The 22089-nt window shown below is 36.6% G+C and overlaps 1 protein-coding gene across 4 annotated transcripts in view; it reads left to right on the forward strand.

Annotated features, from left to right (window-relative positions):
* LOC123545249 (circularly permutated Ras protein 1-like) overlaps positions 1–22089 on the forward strand; it is a 70076-nt gene that overhangs the window by 20470 nt on the left and 27517 nt on the right. For 2 of the 4 annotated variants that reach the window (XM_053521841.1, XM_053521832.1), the window contains 10 exons: positions 1467–1659; positions 4873–5052; positions 5467–5705; positions 7446–7530; positions 7884–8090; positions 9315–9507; positions 13592–13837; positions 16644–16760; positions 18036–18131; positions 20035–20126. In XM_053521841.1, the coding sequence (XP_053377816.1) occupies positions 1467–1659; positions 4873–5052; positions 5467–5705; positions 7446–7530; positions 7884–8090; positions 9315–9507; positions 13592–13837; positions 16644–16760; positions 18036–18131; positions 20035–20126 (1648 nt within the window). Of the gene's footprint in view, positions 1–1466; positions 1660–4868; positions 5053–5466; positions 5706–7445; positions 7531–7883; positions 8091–9072; positions 9260–9314; positions 9508–13591; positions 13838–16643; positions 16761–18035; positions 18132–20034; positions 20127–22089 lie in introns of all 4 variants that reach the window. The other 2 variants (XM_053521846.1, XM_053521845.1) reach the window with 2 other exon arrangements.

Consider the following 22089-nt stretch of genomic DNA (forward strand, 5'->3'; position numbering starts at 1 on the left):
TTTAAAGTTTTGATATACATTTTATCTCTCTTAAACAATCTATGACCAAAATGGTCCTCTTGTTTTTATTTTAACCAAACAGATTCCATACGACACCAACACATTTATCTTACTGTAGTTTACCAATAGAAGTTCAAACCTAACTTGAGTAATTGAGGAGAAATTATAGATGCTTTTAAAATATCAATATACTACCATGGTAACAAGTCATTTGATTTGTAACCATGACAAGCTTTAAACATTTCTTGATCTGTCTTTATTGTGGAAAATTGAGAAATACAACTTTTACGTTACTTTTCAGCTGTTCTGAGTAAAGAAGAATTATCTCCCTTTTTTCTTTTCTTCAAGTATTATAACGGGTATAAATGTCAAAATAAATTGCACACTGTTTTAGCAATGAATCAGTGTTTTTTTTGTTGTTGTTTTTTTTCCGCTGATTTGAAAATGGGGCCAAGGCCTTTGCCATTGGGAAACATGCGCATTTAACGTCTCAATTGGGATTTGTTAAAAGTCATAACTTTTTATTAAAATGTTACATTAAAGAAAAGAATGGCCATAAATGCATTAAATTAGCATACTGTCTTGTTTCTCAAATGTTTGAGGTTTCATAGGTACAGTCTTGGTTGAAAATCTTTTTATCTTTGGGAATATTTATTTTGAAATTGGGAAAAAAAAATTTACCATTAGGATTAGGGGCCAATATCGGCCCCAAATTGCCTAAAACAACCACTGTGAATTATCAGGTAAAGTTCTAATTTAAGTAAATGATAACTTCAGTATGGCACTTAATTAAGCATACCCCCTCATAAACCAAATATTCACACACTTGGACGCATGTACATGTATATATAAATCAGTATATTTTTAAAAAATACTGACTTTATTCAGATATTTGGCAAGTAAATCAAGAAAATAGACATATTTTATAATGTAATGATGCATTTAAAGACAAGATTTGATCGGGGGCCCAAAACGCCCCTTATCATACATGGTCCTTTGGATAGAAATATTTATAAAAGAGCAACGTACAGCGGTCTGCCGTCACAAAAATATAACAAAGTCAAGGACCAAGACAACAACATACTCATATGCTATGACATTGTCCCTACCTCCTTACCCACTTCTGATCAGTTTTTATTACTTCTATGGAGTTTTTAGCCTATCTATTCTTTTTTGGGGGGATTTTAAATGATACTCAACCGAGTAACCGAGTATGTCACGCTACGCGCATGATCACATCTTTGTTCTACATTAATATTAAAATTGTCTTACTGAGTACTTATAAAGCAGGAATCTATTCAAAATGTTTCTCACAATATTTTCCTAGATCTTTAAAAACTGCCAGTACCCTCAAGTCTCAAAATTCCAGATCAGCTTACGGTTATTATCCTTTGTCTTAGCCTGTATACATGTATGATAACATTAGAAGTATGATAAAGTTATGACAAGGTTCTCATTTTTTTCAGCTCTTCCCCAGGGTAATACATCAAACATAGATGACAAAAATGAGAGTGGAGGAATATTGGGCAGCCAGAAACATGTTTTTAGTGGGAGAAAGAAAAAGGGTGCACCAGTTTTTCAGCATGCTTCAAATGACCTGAGTGATGATTCGGGTAGCGATGAAGACGATTCAGATTTAGATAGTGGTAAAAAAATTATGTGTGCAGTTAATCTTGAATGTGTCAATGCTAAAGCTTCACACGTTCGGAAAGCAATTCATTTTAAGATGTGATTTTTTTTTTCACTGTTTATAGCTGTTTCAAAAAGTTTTTGTTACTTGTGAGACCTTAAACACAGTTTTTCTTTATATTTATACAAAAGCTTAATTTGTGTTCGTAATAAAAATTCAATACAGTTTTTGTTAGTTAATTGTGTACACTTAAGTTAAATGAAGAAGTATGTACTACTATTTTTGAATTAACTTAGGTATGATATGAGAAACCACATAACTACAGTATAATCCGTGTTAAAAACATTTTCAAATAGCAAGCATCTTAACACAATGACAGTTACTTCCCTTTCCAGTGTGTAAAATTCTTAGTAAAGTAAACTCCCAAGAGAAAAAATCTAAGATAAAGAAAACAAAAGTTTAGCCCTCCTGAATTATTCTCAAGTTGTTACTCTAAGGGCATATTTTTAGCTCACCTGTTACATAGTGACAGGGTGAGCTTTTGTGATCACCCTTCGTCCGTCGTCAGTCCGTCCGTCCACAATTTCTTGTGAACAATATAGAGACCACATTTTGCAAGCAATTTTGATCAGACTTGTATAAAATTTGTATTGGCATGATATCTCAGTTCCCTTCAAAAACTGGCCTGAAAAGGCCAAAATTAGCTATTTTGACCTTGTCTGCACAATAGCAGCTTCATTTATAATTTGATTTTAACCAAACTTGCACACAACTTGTATCACCACAAGATCTTGCTTCCTTTCTTCAACTGGCCAGATTCCATCATGGGTTCCAGAGTTATGGCCCCTAAGAGGTCCAAAATTGGCTATTTTGGCTTTTGCAGCCATATGGAGACGTCATTTATGATTTTATTTGATACAAACTTCCAAAGTATCTTCAACAACAATAAATCTACGATTCCATGACAAATCAGATCCAATCGTAGGTTCCAGAGTTATTTTATATCTGATTACCTCCCCTGATTGTAATCAAAATGGATTTATATCAGTAAGTACTTATAGGACTTATTTGAAATTACATTATTGTTATTAGTTGGACTGAGACAATCAGGGTAGATAACTATGGACTGATTTTATGTCAAATTACCTTACTTTATTAATCCCCCGCCGTGGCGGAGGGATTATAGGAATGGTCTGCGTCCTTCCGTCCTTCCGTCTTTCCGTCCTTCCGTCCGTCCGTCCTTCCGTCCGTAACAAAATCATGTCCGGTCCATCTCTCCTAAACCCCTTGAAGGATTTTCATGAAACTCTGGTCAAATGATCACCTCATCAAGACGACGTGCAGAACCCATGAGTCAGCCTTGTCGGTTCAAGGTCAAGGTCACAACTCAAGGTCAAAGGTTTGAGCCTGCCATTTTGTGTCCGCTCTATATCTCATAAACCCCTTAAAGGAATTTTATAAAACTTGGGTCAAATGATCACCTCATCAAGACGATGTGCAGAACCCATGAGTCAGCCATGCTGGCTCAAGGTCAAGGTCACAACTTAGGGTCAAAGGTTTTGAGTTTTCCATTTTGTGTCCGCTCTATAGCTTCTAAACTACTTGAAGAATTTTCATGAAACTTGGGTCAAATGATCACCTCATCAAGACGATGTGCAGAACCTATGAGTCAGTCATGTCGGCTTAAGGTCAAGGTCACAACTTAGGGTCAAATGTTTGAGCCTTCCATTTTGTGTCCGCTCTATATCTCCTAAACTCCTTGAAGGATTTTCATCAAACTTGGGCCAAACGATCACCTCATCAAGGCGGTGTACAGAACTTATGAGTCAGCCATGTCGGCTCTAGGTCAAGGTCACAACTGAAGGTCAAATGTTTGAGCCTTCCATTTCGTGTCCGCTCTATATCTCCTAAACCCCTTGAAGGAATTTATAAAACTTGGGTAAAATGATTATCTCATCAAAACGATCTGCAGAAATTATGAGTCAACCATGCCAGCTCAAGGTCAAGGTCACAACTAAGGGTCGAAGGTTTGAGCCTTCCATTTTGTGTCCACTCTATATCTCCTAAACCCCTTGAATGATTTTCATCAAACTTGGGTCAAATGATCACCTCATCAAGAACTTAGGAGTCAGCCATGTCAACTCAAGGTCAAGGTCACAACTGAAGGTCAAATGTTTCAGCTCTGTATCTCCTTTACCCCTTGAAGGATTTTCATGAAACTTGGGTCAAATAGTCACCTCATCAAGACGTTGTGCAGAATTCATGAGTCAGCCATGTCAGTTCAAGGTCAAGGTCACAGCTAAAATCAAAGGTTTACCCTTTCACTATCCATAGCAGTGGCGGGGGATTTAGCTGTCTTTCAGACTGCCTTGTTTCAAATTAAAATGGGTATATCTCCATAACTAATGAAGATACTGATCTGAAATTTCATTTATGTCAACAGATTTATTTGGCAGATCCTTCTTTTGTTCACTTACTATATTTTTTTTTAATTACTTCCCTTTTATGTTACTATAAATAGCTTATTTTTAGTAACGTTTTTATTATTGGCCGTAGGGAAAAACCGAGACCACTTTTCTGTGATACAACATGGATGGTACCTCCATTTTTTAGGTGTATTTTGACATATCTATACGTTGTAAGAATTTTTTATCTTTTTGGTTAAATTTCTTCCCTTTGTTGTTCCTGTCCTTTGGACTTAGATACTTTGTTGTTCCTGTCCTTTGGACTTAGGTATTTTTTCTGAGGACCTTCTTGTCCTCAAGTGCAATTGTAACAGGTGAGCGATATAGGGCCATCATGGCCCTCTTGTTAAAGAGATATAATTCATTTATTGTGTATTGGTTTAGCTGTATACAATGACTTTGTTATACTGAAAAATAGTTTGAAGTAATTAAAAGTTGAGAATAAACAGTTGAATTCATCTTCTTATCGGCATATTATGATATACATGTATATTAAGTAAAAAACAGAGATCAGTCAAGGTCATTTGTCAAGAGGTTTTGAGTGATCCACACAAAATATAAGGAAAACTGCCAGAAACCAAATGAATTGTTTGATTGAGCATGGGTGCTTGTTCAGTGGATGCTCGAGCAATTATTATTTCACTGTATGTGTTTTAAACATTGCCTTTATTGTCAGAGAGGTAAATACAGTATGTTTGTATATGTGTTTTGGATTAATGAGCATGTTAGTGAATAGTATGAGAGTTTAAACAATTTTTTATTGTTTATTACAGTTAGAGAAGAGAAGAAAGTACGAAAAGCAGATGGCAATGTTATGTTACTGAAAATGGACATTCTAGAAGAAGAACCAAATATAGTTACAGGAGATCCTACAAATTGTAAGGGATGTGATGCCATTTTATCATCTACATCTGTCTTAGAGAAGGAGGAAGAGGGAGAAAAGTTCACATGGGTCTGGTAAATAGAGCTTGTACTTTATAAAGTTAACTACAGTATAACACTGAAATTCGAGGTTGAAAGGGGATGAGTAAAGCTTTTTACAAGGGTTTCAAGTCATTCCAATTAAAAGGACTACAGGGATCACATGCTTTGCTTAGTTCAACTGAGATGCACAAGTTCTGTACTCAAGCAAGCGATATTTCATTGTATTGTACATTTTGTTCCTCTCATGTTCTACCACAGAGAAGATAGAGTTATTCAAAGTACACTGTAGTTCCTAACATCACTGTTACTTGTGCTGTCTTGCAAAACCATTATTTTTCTACATGTAGCTTTAAATTCCATATATCTAAATTTAAATGCCAGTTTTACGCTTATCACTTGGTAGTCTCATTTTATATCATATAGAGTCACTGGTGTTATATTTTGTAGTGAATTCTGCGAGCACAAAAATACAGGACTGGACATAACTCCAGAGGAGATTCCTAAAGGAGACAGCTTTGACTTTGTGTTGACCCCAGCTAGACAGGAAACAGAAGAGGAGGAGGCAGAGGGCGCTACCAAAGAGGAGACAACCCCTGAAAAGAAAGAAGAAAGCAAAGGAATGGTTGTTTATTGCATGGACATAAGTGGTTCTATGTCTAGTACTGTGAGGCTCCCTGAATTACAAGGTAAACTGATATATTTTGTAGTTGATTGATGTTATTTCAACTCGTAGCCTTTGGATCTGACATTAAGATCTACTTGTTCTAACAAAAGCTGTTGTGTGAAAGTTGTTGGTGTAATACATTGATTTTGGTATTAAATAAATCCCATCCATATGAGAAGTAAGGCTTCCACTTTAAAAACAAAAGATACAGCAATCTTCAAGTCTGCATTTAAGTCATGCAAAGTGCAAATCATTCTAAGTCCTTCCAGGCTAGTTCAGATTTAGCACTGTATTGTTTTGTGATCCAATGTTAAACTTTTGTAGATGCTCTTAGAAGTGACTTCAGACATTTACTTTCAATAGAATTTTCTGTCATTATGAAGATGTTCTACTTACTGACATAATTATGTCTCCCCCCCTCTGTGGGGGACATATTGTTTTTGCCCTGTCCATCCGTCCGTCCGTACGCCACACTTCATTTCCGATCAATAACTGGAGAACCATTTGATCTAGAACCTTCAAATTTGTAAGGTTGTAGGGCTGCTGGAGTAGACGACCCCTATTGTTTTTGGGGTCACTCCGTCAAAGGTCAAGTTCACAGGGGCCTGAGCATTGAAAACCATTTCCGATCAATAACTAGAGAACCACTTGACCCAGAATGTTGAAACTTCATAGGATGATTGGTCATGTAGAGTAGATGATTCCTATTGTTTTTGGGGTCACTCCCTTAAAGGTCAAGGTCACAGGGGCCTGAACATTGAAAACCATTTCCGATCAATAACTTGAGTACCACTTGACCCAGAATGTTGAAACTTCATAGGATGATTGTACATGCAAAGTAGATGACCCCTATCGATTTTGGGGCCACACTATTAAAGGTCAAGGTCACAGGGGCCTGAACATTGAAAACCATTTCCGGTCAGTAACTTGAGAACCACTTGACCTAGAATGTTTAAGCTTAATAGGATGATTGGACATGCAGAGTAGATGACCTCTAATTATTTTGACGTCACTTGATCAAAGGTCAAGGTCACAGAATCATGAACAGTGACTTGAGAACCACTAGGCCAAGAGTGTTGAAACTTAGCGGGATGACTGGACATGCCAAGTAGATGATCCCTATTTCAGCCAGCCATCAGTGTCTCTTTGACTTTGCTCCTGACCTCTATTGACTTCTTGTCTATAGGACTTTGCATTGGGGGAGACATGCGCTTTTTTACAAAATCATTTTCTAGTTTTACTCTTGCAGTAACATGTCTTGTAACATGTCTTGTGATTTGTAAAATTTATTTCCATAGTTTAATGCAGTGTAACTCCAAACACATCAGGCAGCAGGACATCAGGCTGCAGGATCTGTCTGAGAGTTGAGGTTAAATTGCATGTTTCTGGTATTTTGAGGAGTCCAGAAATAAGACTTCAGTTTGTAGTAAGGGGGCCTCCATGGCTGAGAGGTTAAGGTTGCTGACTTTAAATCACTTGCCCCTCATCTTTGAAATCTCACTGGGGGCGTTGAGTTCTTCATGTGAGGAAGCCATCCGTCTGGCTTATGGAAGGTCAGTGGTTCTACCCAGGTGCCTGCTTTTGATTAAATTAAAGAGTGGAGGGGCTCCTGGGCTTTTCCTCCACCATCAAAGCTGGAAAGTTGCCATATGACCAATAATTGCGCTGCAGCGATGTTAAACCCAACAGAATAAATAAATTCAGTGTGGCATAATGATGTTCTGAGTCACAAAGGCTGTAGTTTTGATTTTTGTAATTTCAGCTCAGTGGAAGAATGCCAGAGATAGAACCTCCCACAGTGACAATTCAATATCAAGACTGAAAGCTATAAAAGATGCTGCCAGAAGGTATGTTGCATCAAAATTATATGTTAATACATTTTCTCTTGTATATTGTTTCTTAAATGACAAACTGACAAACTGTGTAAACCAGTTTAAGTGTTTCATCTGAATACACATGTGCTGAAATTTTGACAGAAACATTGTTGTCAGTGTTGTTGGCAGTCCAATTTAATAGAAACAATGAAAAGTCTGGTATAATGCCAGTATTAGAGCTGATAAATACTATTCATCTAAAATATAAGCTGTTATAATTTATAGTGAAAGTAAAGTTGGCAAACATATAAATTATACAGTTAATGGATATATGTAGTATATAAATAGAATTTGTTGGTTAGAAATATCAAACACATCTCTTACAGACAGTTGGAAAGAATGAAGATTGAGTATCCAAACAAACAAGTAGCACTTGTCACCTTTGGTTCTACTGTGTATCTTTGGGGTGATTGTCACACAGATTTTCCTAGATTCTTCTCTGGAGACATCATGGATGACTATGACAGATTGATAGCTGCTGGCAGAGAGTACGCTACTACAATGGAACTCAGGGGACTGGAAAATACTTTCACGTAAGAATATTCTTACTTACTGAATGCACTACCAATCTTTTGAGATTGTTTAAACCAAACCTAAGAACTTTGGTTTCCAATCCAGGTTCTAACACACTTTTGAAATCATTCCGAGAAAGTCGCCATAGAAAGTAGCCTTACCATTGGTCATTTTTATGATTTAATTTAGAATCAACCAATCCTGCACTTGGATTCATAGACTGGTGATCTGCCTCTGCTACTTGCATAGGATTGTAACCTAAAGAAAAATGGCAGTATACAATGATGCAGGCCCGTCTGGTTCGGTTATACAGTGTAGATTTCGAATAAAGAAGTTTGATTCAGGAGTTCTGCATGACTGTTAAGTTGAAGACCCTATAATTCCCCTGCTTGTTGAAGACCAGTTTTAGGGACTATAGGATTGCACTTTTATGCCCATTATTTGGTCCTCTGTCCACATGAAAATCCAGTCAATAACTCTACCATCAGTCATGGAATTTTAATGTTTCTTGGCACAGATGCTCCCCATGAGATATGTTATGCACAGGACCAAGTGGCCTAACTTCAAGGTCAAGGTCATCCTTAGAAGTCAAAGAATTTAATACATTTTCTTGGTACAGTATTTTATACATGCACGTATATTTAATTTGGCATTAACATTTAACAAAACAAAGCTGATTTGTGATATAAACCAAATAAAAAAAATTTCGGTGTGCTTTCAGTTACTCCCCTTCCATTGTACATTTTGCTCTATATTCCCACTAATTAAAATTGAAATGTTATCAATTTTCTATTGTTAATAGTTGTTAAAGACAATTAAAAACAGTAGCTTTTCAGATATCCTATATGCAAATTTAAAGTTTGCATTGTAACATATTATACATATATACAAAGCACAATATTGTGCAAACATCATTTCCAGATATCAGATGATTTGGTTATACTGCAATTGAGAAAATGAGTCAGCTTACATTTGTGTTTTACTAATCTTACTTTTTTATAGAAATTTAGACAAAAAAATTGATAACTTGAGGACAGAAGGTTCTACTGCTCTTGGTCCAGCTCTGGCTATCAGTGCAGGGATAATTGCTGGTACCCCACTCTCTGAGGTTGTGCTTTGTACAGATGGGGAACCAAACACAGGAGTTGGTAGCCTAGATACTCCAGCTGGAGAGATCTTCTACAAGAAGGTAAAATTGCTTTTGCTTGAAACTTACTTTCTTTTTTTTTCTCTCCCAATTTTAGAGGCGTAGATCAGAAGATAGGTGACTTAATGACACAGGGGTCCACAGCTCTTGGTCCAGCTTTGGCAATATGTGCTGGAATCATTTCGAGCATTCCACAATCTGAGGTTGTCTTATGCACTGACGGGCAGCCAAATGTGGGCATTGGAAGAATAAATAGAAATGAAAATGCAGGACAATCATTTTATGAAAGAGTAAAATGTATTCATATGCATGTTCATATATTTGGTTACCAGCTATTATACTCTTACCAAAACATTAGGTATATTGTCCATCCAGCTTTCTTTCTGTTCCAAAACATGCAGTTATTTCATATTTGATGGTTAAGATTTCAGAATGAAATTCTATCTAAACTGTACAATTTTAAAGAAGTTAACTGTTAAAGGTATGAAACTCAACATCAGTAAATACTAAATGCTCTGCTCTTCTTATATTTATTTATGTTGTTGGTCATTTCAGTCAACTGGGTCTATGGGTTGCACCCATCTTATCTTTTCTATGCTTGTTTAGTATGGATGGGTATTCATCCAGAAATATCTCAGTATGATGTGGAACAATGTTAGATGAATTGTGATATTGCATAATCTGAAAAGTCCATAAATTATGTATATTGTTTTTGCAGTATTATTTATTACAGTCGACTGAAAACTATTTCTTTAAGTTTAACCGGAATTCATTTAACATGTATTAGGAATTTCAGTGTTTGATTAGATCTATGTCTGTTTGCCACCATGGGAAAAAAAGGTTTTATGCAGCTAAATTATTTAGCAAAAGGGATTTACCTATCAAAAATATATGTTTTGGTCCAAAAATGTATAATGGCATTTCTTAAATTATGATAACCACTGTGACACCCTCAATTGTCTATATATCATCAAAGTGTTTTTGCCAACAAGCAATCAGTGAACTGTTTCAGATAATATTTACCTTTAATTTATTGTGAAATACTAACCAATTTTTCTTTTGCTTGAGATTAGCAACTTTCAAATGTTTGAGGAATATTGATATGGACTGCTTTATTCTTGAAATTGTAATTTTTAAAAAGACCAATTTTCTTACAGAAAATAGAACAATTTTTGAAAATGATCAGATAACTGATTAACAAGTGACATCCCAAATTTATATAAACAAGAGCTCGTCGAACACGAAATGCCCCCCCCCCCCCTTGATGCATTCAGTAATTGCACAAGGAACAGAAATTATATGCTCACTGTAATATATACCAAGTATCAAAGCCCTAGGCCCTATGGTTTTGGAACAGAAGATCATTAAACCTTTAACTTTCCTGCCATGTACAATTGACCTTGGACCTAAAATGATATCAAAATGATCAGATATCTGATTACATGGCATCCCAAATTTTTTAAACAGGAGCTCGTCGAAACGAAATGTGCCCCCCTCCTTGATGCATTCAGTAAATTGCACAAGGAACAGAAATTATCTCACTGTAATACTACCAAGTATCATCTAGCAGGTTTTGGACAAGAAGATCAGTACATTTAACTGTTCTAGCAATGTGACTTGACCTCTGACCTATACCTCAAATCATAGGTATTGCTGTCATGCCGACCTAATTATCAATTGTGACTGGCTAAGCGTTTTTAGTATTGCCTGAACCATTTTACTGTCCTGTCACTGTGACCTGACCTGACATCTGACCTCAATCATAGGATCACCTGTGTCATGAACCTCCTTCACTTTGGACCCTAGCCTAAGCGTTCTTGAGTTATCATCCGGAACGTTTACTGTTCAGAGTCACGTGACCTTGACCTTTAACATACTGACCTCAAAATCAATAGGGTCATCCGCTGATATTACAACCTCCTATCAACTTTCTGATCCTAGGCCAAGTGTTCTTGAGTTATCATCCGGAAACCGTTTACTATTCAGGTCACTGTGACCTTGACCTTTGACATACAGACCTCAAAATCAATAGGGGTCATCTGCTGGTGATGACCAACCTCCCTATCAACTTTCGTGACCCTAGGCCTAAGCGTTCTTGAGTTATCATCCGGAAACCGTTTTACTGTTCAGAGTCACTGTGACCTTGACCTTTAACATACTGACCTCAAAATCAATAGGGGTCATCCGCTGGTCATTACCAACCTCCCTATCAACTTTCATGATCCTAGGCCTAAGCGTTCTTGAGTTATCATCCGGAAACCGTTTTACTGTTCAGGGTCACTGTGACCTTGACCTTTAACATACAGACCTCAAAATCAATAGGGGTCATCTACTTTCATGATCCTAGGCCCAAGCGTTCTTGAGTTATCATCCGGAAACTGATAGGTCTACATTCCGACCGACCGACCGACAGACCGACCGACCTACCGACCGACATCTGCAAAACAATATACCCCTCCTTTTTCAAAGGGGGGCATAAAAATTACTGTGCACAAATTTTAGTTATTATATTCTTGCTGTATAATACAATATGCCATATTGCTATACAGTATTGTACTTTATATTTTCGTAATTAAATATTTGGATTAAGTCAACATCTGAGCATTTTATACTTTTATGTACAAATTCAGCCACTAGTTTGTATGAATTTTTATTAGCTCACCTGTCACATAGTGACAAGGTGAGCTTTTGTGATCACCCATCGTCCGTCGTGTGTCCGACGTGTGTCCGTCCGTGCGTCCGTCCATCAACAATTTCTTGTCTGCACGATAGTGGTTTCATTTATGATTTTATGTTAACCAAACTTGCACACAACTTGTATCACCATAAGATCTCGGTTCCTTTCTTGAATTGGCCAGATCCCATTATGGGTTCCAGAGTTATGGCCCCTGAAAGGACCAGAATTAGCTATTTTGCCCTTGTCTGCACAATAGCAGCTTTATTTATGATTTGATTTTTACCAAACTGGCACACAACTTCAATCACCATGAGATCTTGATTCCTTTCTTGAACTGGCCAGATTCCATCATGGGTTCCAGAGTTATGGCCCCTGAAAGGACCAGAATTAGCTATTTTGCCCTTGTCTGCACAATAGCAGCTTCATTTATGATTTGAATTTAATCAAATTTGCACAAAACTTGTATTGCCATAAGATCTTGGTTCCATTCTTGAACTGGCCAGATCCGCTAATGGGTTCCAGAGTTATGGCCCCTGAAAGGGCCAAAATTAGCTATTTTGACCTTGTCTGCACAATAGCAACTTCATTTATGATTTGATTTTAACCAAACTTGCACACAACTTGTATCACCACAAGATCTTGGTTCTTTTCTTGATTCCGTCATGGGTTCCAGAGTTATGGCCCCTTAAATGTCCAAAATTGGCTATTTTGGCTTTTGCAGCCATATAGAGACTTCATTTATGGTTTTATTTGGTTCAAACTTCCAAAATATCTTCAACAACAATAAATCTTGGATTCAATGACAAATCAGATCCAATCGTAGTTTCCAGAGTTATTTTATATCTGATTACCTCCCCTGATTGTAGTCAAAATGGATTTATATCAGTAAGTACTTACAGGACTTATTTGAAATTTCATTATTGTCATTAGTTTGACCGAGCCAATCAGGGTAGATAACTATGGACTGATTTTATGTCAAATTACCTCCCTTTATTTCAAATTAAAATGGGTATATCTCCGTAACTAATGAAGATACTGATCTGAAATTTCATTTATGTCAACAGATTTATTTGGCAGATCCTTTTTTTGTAAACTTACAATAATTTTCTTTTGAATTACTTCCCTTTAACGTTACTATAAATAGCCTATTTTTAGTAATTTTTTTTATTATTGGCCGTAGGGAAAAACCGAGACCACTTTTCTGTGGTACAACATGGGTGGTACCTCCAATTTTTAGGTGTATTTTAACATACCTGTACCTTGTTAGAATTTTGTTTTTCTTTTTGGTCAAATTTCTTTCCTTTGTTGTTCCTGTCTTTTAGACTTAGATATTTTTTCTGAGGACCTTCTTGTCCTCAAGTGCAATGATAACAGAAGAGCGATATAGGGCCATCATGGCCCTCTTGTTTAAAATATTATACTATGTTTACGACCACAGACACTTGGTTACACTGATGGTAATATTATATACATGTGTATAAATCATACATTTTATCCACAAGACCATAAAGTTTTAAAATTATTTTAGAAAGGGATTCTTCTATAGTAATTCAACTTTTTGAATACAGGGTTTACTAGTATTGAAACCAGCAACAGTTTGGTACAAGCCAATGTACGAAACATTATCATCAGTGCAACCTAGTGCCTATGCCAGTGTTTATTATTATATGTTTGAAACTCCTAATAACGTCCTTCAGATTGGAGAGTTTGCCAAGGGAAATAACACCAGGTTATCTATTCTTGCTGTGGAAGGGCAAGACACTGGATTACGACATGTGCAACAGTGTGCTGTGGTATCAGGGGGCACAATCAATGTCCTAAACCCGTTGGAAATGATGAGACAACTTCGTTTGATAGCTCAGAACTACACAATAGCTACAGCAGTTGATGTAACAGTCATTCTGCACCCTGATCTTGTATTTGATGAACCAGGATATCAAGAGGTGAACTATTCATAATGTTTTATTTTTTTGTAATAGAACATTTTGTTCAGTTCCAAATAATTATTGATCTGAGTTGAAGTATTGTTACTTACTGAGAAAGAAACCGCATTAAAATTTATCTTAACCTTTAGTCTGCTGGTGGCAAGTGATCCTGCCTTTGCGGCTAGTGCAGACCAAGATCAGCCTGCATAATCCATGCAGGCTAATCATGGTCTGCACTGTTCGCTACTCAGTCAGTAAATTTTCAGAGAACACTCCTTTGAATAAGAAGTAGCACTGCCCAAATTTGAGAAACTGACCAGTCCATTTTAGAAATTCAGCAGGCTAAAGGTTAAAGGTTTTGGTATGTACAGTTTGTCCTCTCTGAATTACAGGATTTTTCAGATATCAAACACCCAAAAGTAGTCTGGCTATCGACTAGATAATCTTTCTTTTTAGCCCACCATCATCAGATGGTGGGCTATTCAAATCACTCTGCGTCCGTGGTCCGTCCGTCCGTCAGTCCGTCCGTTAACAATTTCTCGTTATCGCATCTCCTCAGAAACTACTGGGGGGATTTTGACCAAACTTTGTCAGAATGATGTATTGGTACCCTAGTTGTGTCCACCGGAAATCAGACTGGTTCAACAATTTTTGAGTGAGTTATGGCCCTTTGTTTATTTCTATAATTTACATAGGTTTATATAGGGAAAAACTTTGAAAATCTTCTTGTCCAAAACCACAGAGCCTAGGGCTTTGATATTTGGTATGAAGCATCATCTAGTAGTTCTCTACCAAGATGATGCAAATTATTTCCGAGCGGTCAAATATGGCCCCACCCCGGGGTTCACATGGTTTATATAGACTTGTATAGGGAAAAACTTTGAAAAACCTCTTGTCCAAAACCACAGGGCCTAGGGCTTTGTTATTTTGTATGTGACATCATCTAGTGGTCTTCTACTAAGATTGTTCAAATTACCCCCCTAGGGTCAAATATGGCCCCGCCCTAGGGTCATATGGTTTACATAGACTTATTTAGGGAAAAACTTTGAAAACCTTCTTGTCCAAACCACAAAGCCTAGGGCTTTGATATTTGTAATGTAGCATCATCTAGTGGTTCTCTACCAAGTTTGTTCAAATTATCCCCCTAGGGTCAAATATGACCCCGCCCCGGGGGTCACATGGTTCATATAGACTTATATAGGAAAAAGCTTTTAAAATTGTCAATAACCTACAATATTCAATTTGGACCACATGTATAGTTTTGAGTGGCAAGATGAACCTTGACTTGAGTTGACCTTGATTTTGACCAAGTGACCTACTTTCACATTTCTGTAGCTACAGCCTTCAAATTTGGACCACATGCATAGTTTTGTGCCTAGAAAAAACTTTGACCTTGACATTGACCTAGTGACCTACTTTCACATTTTTGAAGGTACAGGCTTCAAATTTGGACCACTTGCATAGTTTCGTGTTCCGAAATGAAATTTGACATTGATTTTGACCTAGTGACCTACTTTCACATTTCTCAAGCTACAGCCTTCAAATTTGGACCATGTGCATAGTTTTGTGTACCAAAAAAACTTTGACATTTACATTGACCTAGTGACCTACTTTCACATTTTTGAAGGTACAACTTTCAAATTTGGACCACATGCATAGTTTTGTGTTTCGAAATGAAATTTGACCTTGATTTTGACCTAGTGACCTACTTTCACATTTCTCAAGCTACAGCCTTCAAATTTGGACCACATGCATAGTTTTGTGCACCGGAAAAAACTTTGACCTTGACATTGACCTAGTGCCCTACTTTCACATTTTTGAAGGTACAGGCTTCAAATTTGGACCACTTGCATAGTTTCATGTTCCGAAATGAAATTTGACCTTTATTTTGACCTAGTGACCTACTTTCACATTTCTCAAGCTAAAGCCTTCAAATTTTGACCACATGCATAGTTTCGTGTACCGAAAAAAACTTTGACCTTGACATTGACCTACTTTCACATTTTTGAAGGTACAGGCTTCAAATTTGGACCACATGCGTAGTTTTGTGTTTTCGAAATGAAATTTGACCTTGATTTTGACCTAGTGACCTACTTTCACATTTCTCAAGCTACAGCCTTTAAATTTGGACCACATGCATAGTTTTGTGTACCGAAATGAACTTTGATCTTCAGAATGACCTAGTGACCTACTTTCACATTTCTCAAGCTACAGGCTTCAAATTTGGACCACTTGCATATTTTTTGTGTTCTGAATTGAAATTTGACATTGACTTTTACCTAGTACCTACTTTCACATTTCTCAAGCTGCAGCCTCCAGATTTGAAGCACATGCATAGTTTTGTTTACTGAAATGAACTTTGACCTTGAAATTGATCTTGTGACCTACTTTCACATATCTCAAGGTACAGCTTTCAAATTTGGACCACATGCATTGACCACATGCATGGACCACATGCACAGTGTTGTGTACCAAAATGAAATTTGACCTTGATTTTGACATTGAGTTAGTCTTGAAATAGGAACACTCAAAATGGCTCAGTGGTGGGCGCCAAGATCACTCTTTGATCTCTTATTTTTTAGAAATAATAATCCTGTTGTATTTTGACTCCATCAGTCTTTTCTCTGATTATCTAGTGCCCCGATGTTGTGAAAAGAAGGAGGACATATGATTATTCAAAATTTGAATAACCTCAAGAGTTATTATCTTTTGAACAAAACACAGAGTCTGAACACAGACTATATAAGCCACAAACTGTTTAAAAGTTTTTTTGGTCTAGATAATACTGTATTTTATAGGGAAAAAGGTGTTGTTGATTTTTTAGGTTTCCAACAGATTAGTGAAAGAAGTAGGAAATGCTGCCAAGGAGACAGATCTGACATTCAGGTACAAGGCAAAAGATGCCAAGAAAAAAATCACCAAGCAGTCCATACCATTCCAGGTAATCATTCTAATCAGTAAACTATTGGTTCTCTGTATAAAGTTGCTGTGTTGTTTTTATTTAGTAATTTCTGTGGACAATAATCATGGAAGACAGCTGATTTCACTGAACTATAATGGAAGATACCTGATTTCACTGGATGATGAGAGATAGATAATTTTGTTTTACAATAAGGGGAGATAACATGATTCATATGATGGGGGACATCACTGGATGACGAAGACAGATAACTAAGTTTGCTAGAAAATTCTGGCATGTATGAATTAAATTTTAGTTCACTTTCCGATAATTGGAGATATCTGATTTCATTTGGCAATTTTGGGAGATGGATTTGATTTGATGTCACTGTAAAATAGCTTATTTCACTTGATGATACATGTAATTGAATATAAATGATTTCACTAACTTTAGTCAGATTCGCACAATAATTATGGGAGATAGGTGATTTCTCTAAACACTTGTAATATAGATAACTGAAATCACAGTTAACCTTTATTTTGCTAAGTTTCTATAACAAACTTGTCCATCTTTCTATTTGGACAGTACCATTACTGTTAAAATGGGTGCTTACCAAAAGTATACTGACTAAATGGTGAACAGTGCAGACCATGATCAGACTGCATGGATGTGCAGGCTGATCATGATCTACACTGGTCGCAAAGGCAGAATTAATTGTGTCCTGCATTATAAGGGTTAGATAAGCTATCGTTATAACATGAATATATCTTGCATAAAAATAAACGGTTACAAATGCCTAAGTCTTTAGTGTCCATGTTCTAACTTGTAAACAGGCATGATCGAATTTTCCTTCATAATATTGTATATACATCATTGACAGATACCACATCATTAGATTCTGGTAGTTGACTGTGTTGTATGGCAAAAATCTAGTAAAATCTGTTGTCTTTAACTATCATCATGTGTTATTTTCAATGTCCCATTGTCATCAAGTGATATCGGTTATCTCACCTTAGACAGTGAATTAAGTATTGCCATGCAATACAGAGTCACCTTTCAGAAGGTGAATAATCATCCCAACTACATGATATAGATATCATTCACATGTTGTGGTACACTACATTTATAGATGTCATACACAATAATAGTCATGTAGTGTTATAGTACAATTAAAGTATCATACACATTAAATCTCAAATATCATATATATACAGGTTTTGAAATGATAATTCAGGTACAATTAAGGTGAAGATTTCTACATACTTAGTCTTAAGATGAAAGTTACAGACTATTTACATTGAGGCCTTTACATTACAGGTACAGATATCCTACACGCTGAAGTCAGGTATGAGATGCCTAAGAGTTCTCAGTAAAGCTCATGAAGTTACACAGGACAGGAAACAGATGGAAGAGGTAACATGTTACACTTTCTCTCAGTACTGGGAATGAGTTCTGATTTAGATAATTGTAAGCCAGCATAGCAACGTAGCTTATTAGGAAGAATACAATGACCGATGACAGAATCATAAGTTTGTTCCGTGGGCAAGGGATATACTCGCTATAACTTTTTGGTAAAAGACATTGTGTCTGAAATCATTGATGCCTACAAAATTGAATGATTTCACAGCATGTATAGGAGCAACCCTCAGATTTGGTAAATGAGTTTTGAGCTTCTGTGCATGCATACATTATCATTGCTACCGGAAGATTAATTGTGTTGTTGTTTAAAATATTAGCAAGAATAAAGAAGGTCACATTTGCATTAGTAAAGGTCACAGTGACCTCATGACTGAAAACTGTTTTGGTTAAAACCTGAAGAATGATGAATTTGATCCCCTTGTGAGAAAAGACAGTATGTTTGAAATCCTTCATTGTGCACCTGACTCATGTTGGGAAGTTGGCAGTTACTTGCAGAGAACAGGTTATTACAGGTACAGAATACAGGAACACAGGTTAGGTTACTGTGGAATCATTTAATTTCCTGGGCATGAAATTTCCTTCCACAAAATATATGAAAATTTGTCCCTGACAAATATTTATAGGTTATTAGCTTTGTATCGGGAAATTTGCACGAGTTCTTCAGTGGAAGTATTGTGCGACTTCAGGAGCGCTATATTCTTCCGCTGAAGAACGAGTGCATATTTTCCGATGCAAAGCTAATAACCTGTTTATTACATATGCATCTACACGTATAAATATAATGTAAATATCATAAATGTGTTCAATAGCCAGAATATAATTGACAATACTGAACTGAATAAAAAAAATAGTGCAACAACACGCTCTAAATTACGTCACGCACCCGATATGAAATTCGGGTGTCAGTGTATGGAAAAATATTGACGTTTCCGGTTCCAGTGTAACTTAACGGGGAATAGAAATGAGTATGTAATAATAATTATTATTTTGGTAAAAGACCGGGCACCAACCAATCCCTCGGGATTCTGCAGATGTTATAACACGAAATGAACATGCGCTAACGCTATTCTAGCATAAAACGCGGAAAAAATACTTACAAATGAATACATCCTACCTCAACGTCATTAAATTTCCATGAAATGCGCTAGAATGTCTGAGTTGTTTTTTACGTTGACGTCATTTTGTTTTGAATTATCCATTTTGGGGCCGAATGACGTTTACGCTTTGCCACGGAACTCGCATATATAAAAAGGTGTTATAACAGCACGTGAGCGCGAGAATCTCTCTGTTAACACACGTTTTCTCTCCTGTTAAAACACCCCCGAAATGTGACAATAACAGCAGTTTTATGCTAGAATGTGTAATAATAATTATTTTACAGAAACTGTCTGCCATTACATAACTGAAATACTGTTGTTAAAAGGCTCTGAACCCCTCTCTGCAGCTCCATGCCCCTTCCCTCACCAACCCTCTCACCCCTCCAAAAAATTGTTTCTTTTATAAGTTTTGCTTATCAGCACAATTTTACAAGATTTTCAGGTACTACACAAATATGCATTCAGTCATTTTTCTTAACATCTTTTTTATAAAGGTGTATATTGAGTTCAGATTTTAAATTGCTTTACTTTGTTTTGTTTAAACTTTCACCAACACAATTTATTAGTATAGTTATATAATGGCTTTCTAGCATAAAAGCCCAGGCTCTCCTGGAAAATTATATTTCAGACATGGCGGTGCACCAGAACCACTGACCACCTGCAAGTCAGCAAAAAAGCTTCAACACATTAAAGAAGTCTACATACAATGCAGAATATCAGATTCACAGTGATGAGGAGCATGGGCTGTGTAATAAAAATAATTGAAAGTGTATTTTAAGAACAAGCATTTTATATTTCAGGGAATAAATGTTGCAGTTGTTGGCGTGGCAACCGTTCAGAAGTCAGCACTGATGGCTTGTCAAGGAAAGACAAAAGAAGCACAAGAACACATGTAAGTGGTCTGAGTTGATCTAAACTATGTTAACATTTTAACTTCTTTATTTGCTTTACTTTTTAGCTCACCTGCAGGGGTGTAAAATTCCACTCGCCCGCTCGCATTGGCGAGTTAAAGTCTGAGTAGGACGAGCGGACCTCGCTGTATACTCGACCGATCGGGCGAGTGGTTTTTTACGTCCTTACTTCACCAAAATTCAGAAATTACAACTCCAAAACGTCAACAAACTTTGAGATGGTTCAGTCGCTACCTGGATTGACTGGAATTCACCCGCGAATCGTAAAGATACCAAAATGTCATGCCGGTAATGTTCCATTCCACAAGCACGTGCGACCTATCGTATTAAATATCTAATTTACATCGACACGTACACAAAAACCGTGCGTAGTGCATTCATTTTTTAACATTTTCGCTTTAAGTTTTCAACACCTCTTGAGAAATAATACTATTTGAATTCTATAATGATCTTAATAAGATATCGACCGAAATGTAGGCAAAATTCTATAAAAACGGTCGAATTTTCATATAATCATTTGTAAAAATTCAAACAGCGCGATCTTAGTTACTTATTTCTTTCTAAAAGTAAATAAATGATGAATACTCTGGGCATAAAATGCAGACTTTTGACCAGAAAGAACAAAAAACAGAATAAAAAAATCTTAAATAATGAAAAAGCGGCAGCAATTACAATACATGGAGTAAAACGATTTTTGGCAAACCGATTTCTGTTAGTGCGGCAGAATAGGTCACGTGACCTCGTGAACGTAAATAGAAATGCGATTTTAAAATAAAGCAATGTGATGTCATTGCGGTTTTTAATAAGTTTTAAATGAATCTTTGTACATGTATTTTTGACCAACAATTTAAAAGGTTTTTTTGTCAAACAATAATGTTAATTCCTTGAGGGCAAATAGGTCACAGAGGTAGGATATCCACTATAGTAACTGTCGTTTGAGACATTTACCTTTTATACGGGATATAGCACATTCGCTTTTGATAACAAATTAAAGAAGAAACTTTTTATTGATTTCTATTTCTCAGCAATTTTAAGAACTGATGCCGTACGATCAGACAGTGATGTGCCACATGGCGCGAAAACATGACGTAATACCATGACAATCTCGAGCAAAAATACCGCTTTGATCTCCACTTCAGATGTCAAGATACTGACACACTTCTTTTAGCTCTTTGAGGGGGTGTAAATTGATCATGAAAACAAGGTCAATTACTTAGTTTATCAACTGAATAATTACCGATAATCTTTAACGTTTTTTCCCTCTCTTTCAACACGGGTGGATGGACGATGATTATTGTGTCCAAAATTTTTAGACACTTTTCAAAATAAATATTTTTCGGGAAATAATACTGTTGTACATAATACTCCTATCATAAAAGTGACAGTATTAAAAGTGCCAATTATTAGGGCGAGTGGCTGTTCACTAAGGGCGAGTAGATATTACTGGCTACTAGTCCTGCAGGGCGAGTGGTGTGAAAAAAAATTTTACACCCCTGTCACCTGTCACCTAGTTTTGTGATCATCCTTCATCCGTTGTCCATCTTTCTGTGCATCCATCCGTCATCTGTTCATAATTTCTTGTGAACATGATAGAGACCGCATTTTGCAACCGATTGTAATCAAGCTTGCACACAACTTGTATTTGCATAATACATGTATCTCAGTTCCTTTTGAAAATTGGCCAGATCCCTTTATTGGTTCAAGAGTCATGGCCCCTTAAAGGGCCAAAATTTGCTATTATGGCTTGTGAACATGATTGAGACCACATTTTGCAACAGATTTTAATTTAAGGCATTGGACCCGTAATAGAGTATCTCCTTTTATACGCCCGTTTGAAAAACGGGACGTATTATGGGAACGCCCCTGGCGGGCGGATGGGCGGGCATGCGGCGTCCACAGACCTTGTCCGGAGCATATCTTCTACATGCATGGAGGGATTTTGAT

Source organism: Mercenaria mercenaria, chromosome 1 (genome assembly GCF_021730395.1).
Source record: "Mercenaria mercenaria strain notata chromosome 1, MADL_Memer_1, whole genome shotgun sequence".
Taxonomy (NCBI): domain Eukaryota; kingdom Metazoa; phylum Mollusca; class Bivalvia; order Venerida; family Veneridae; genus Mercenaria; species Mercenaria mercenaria.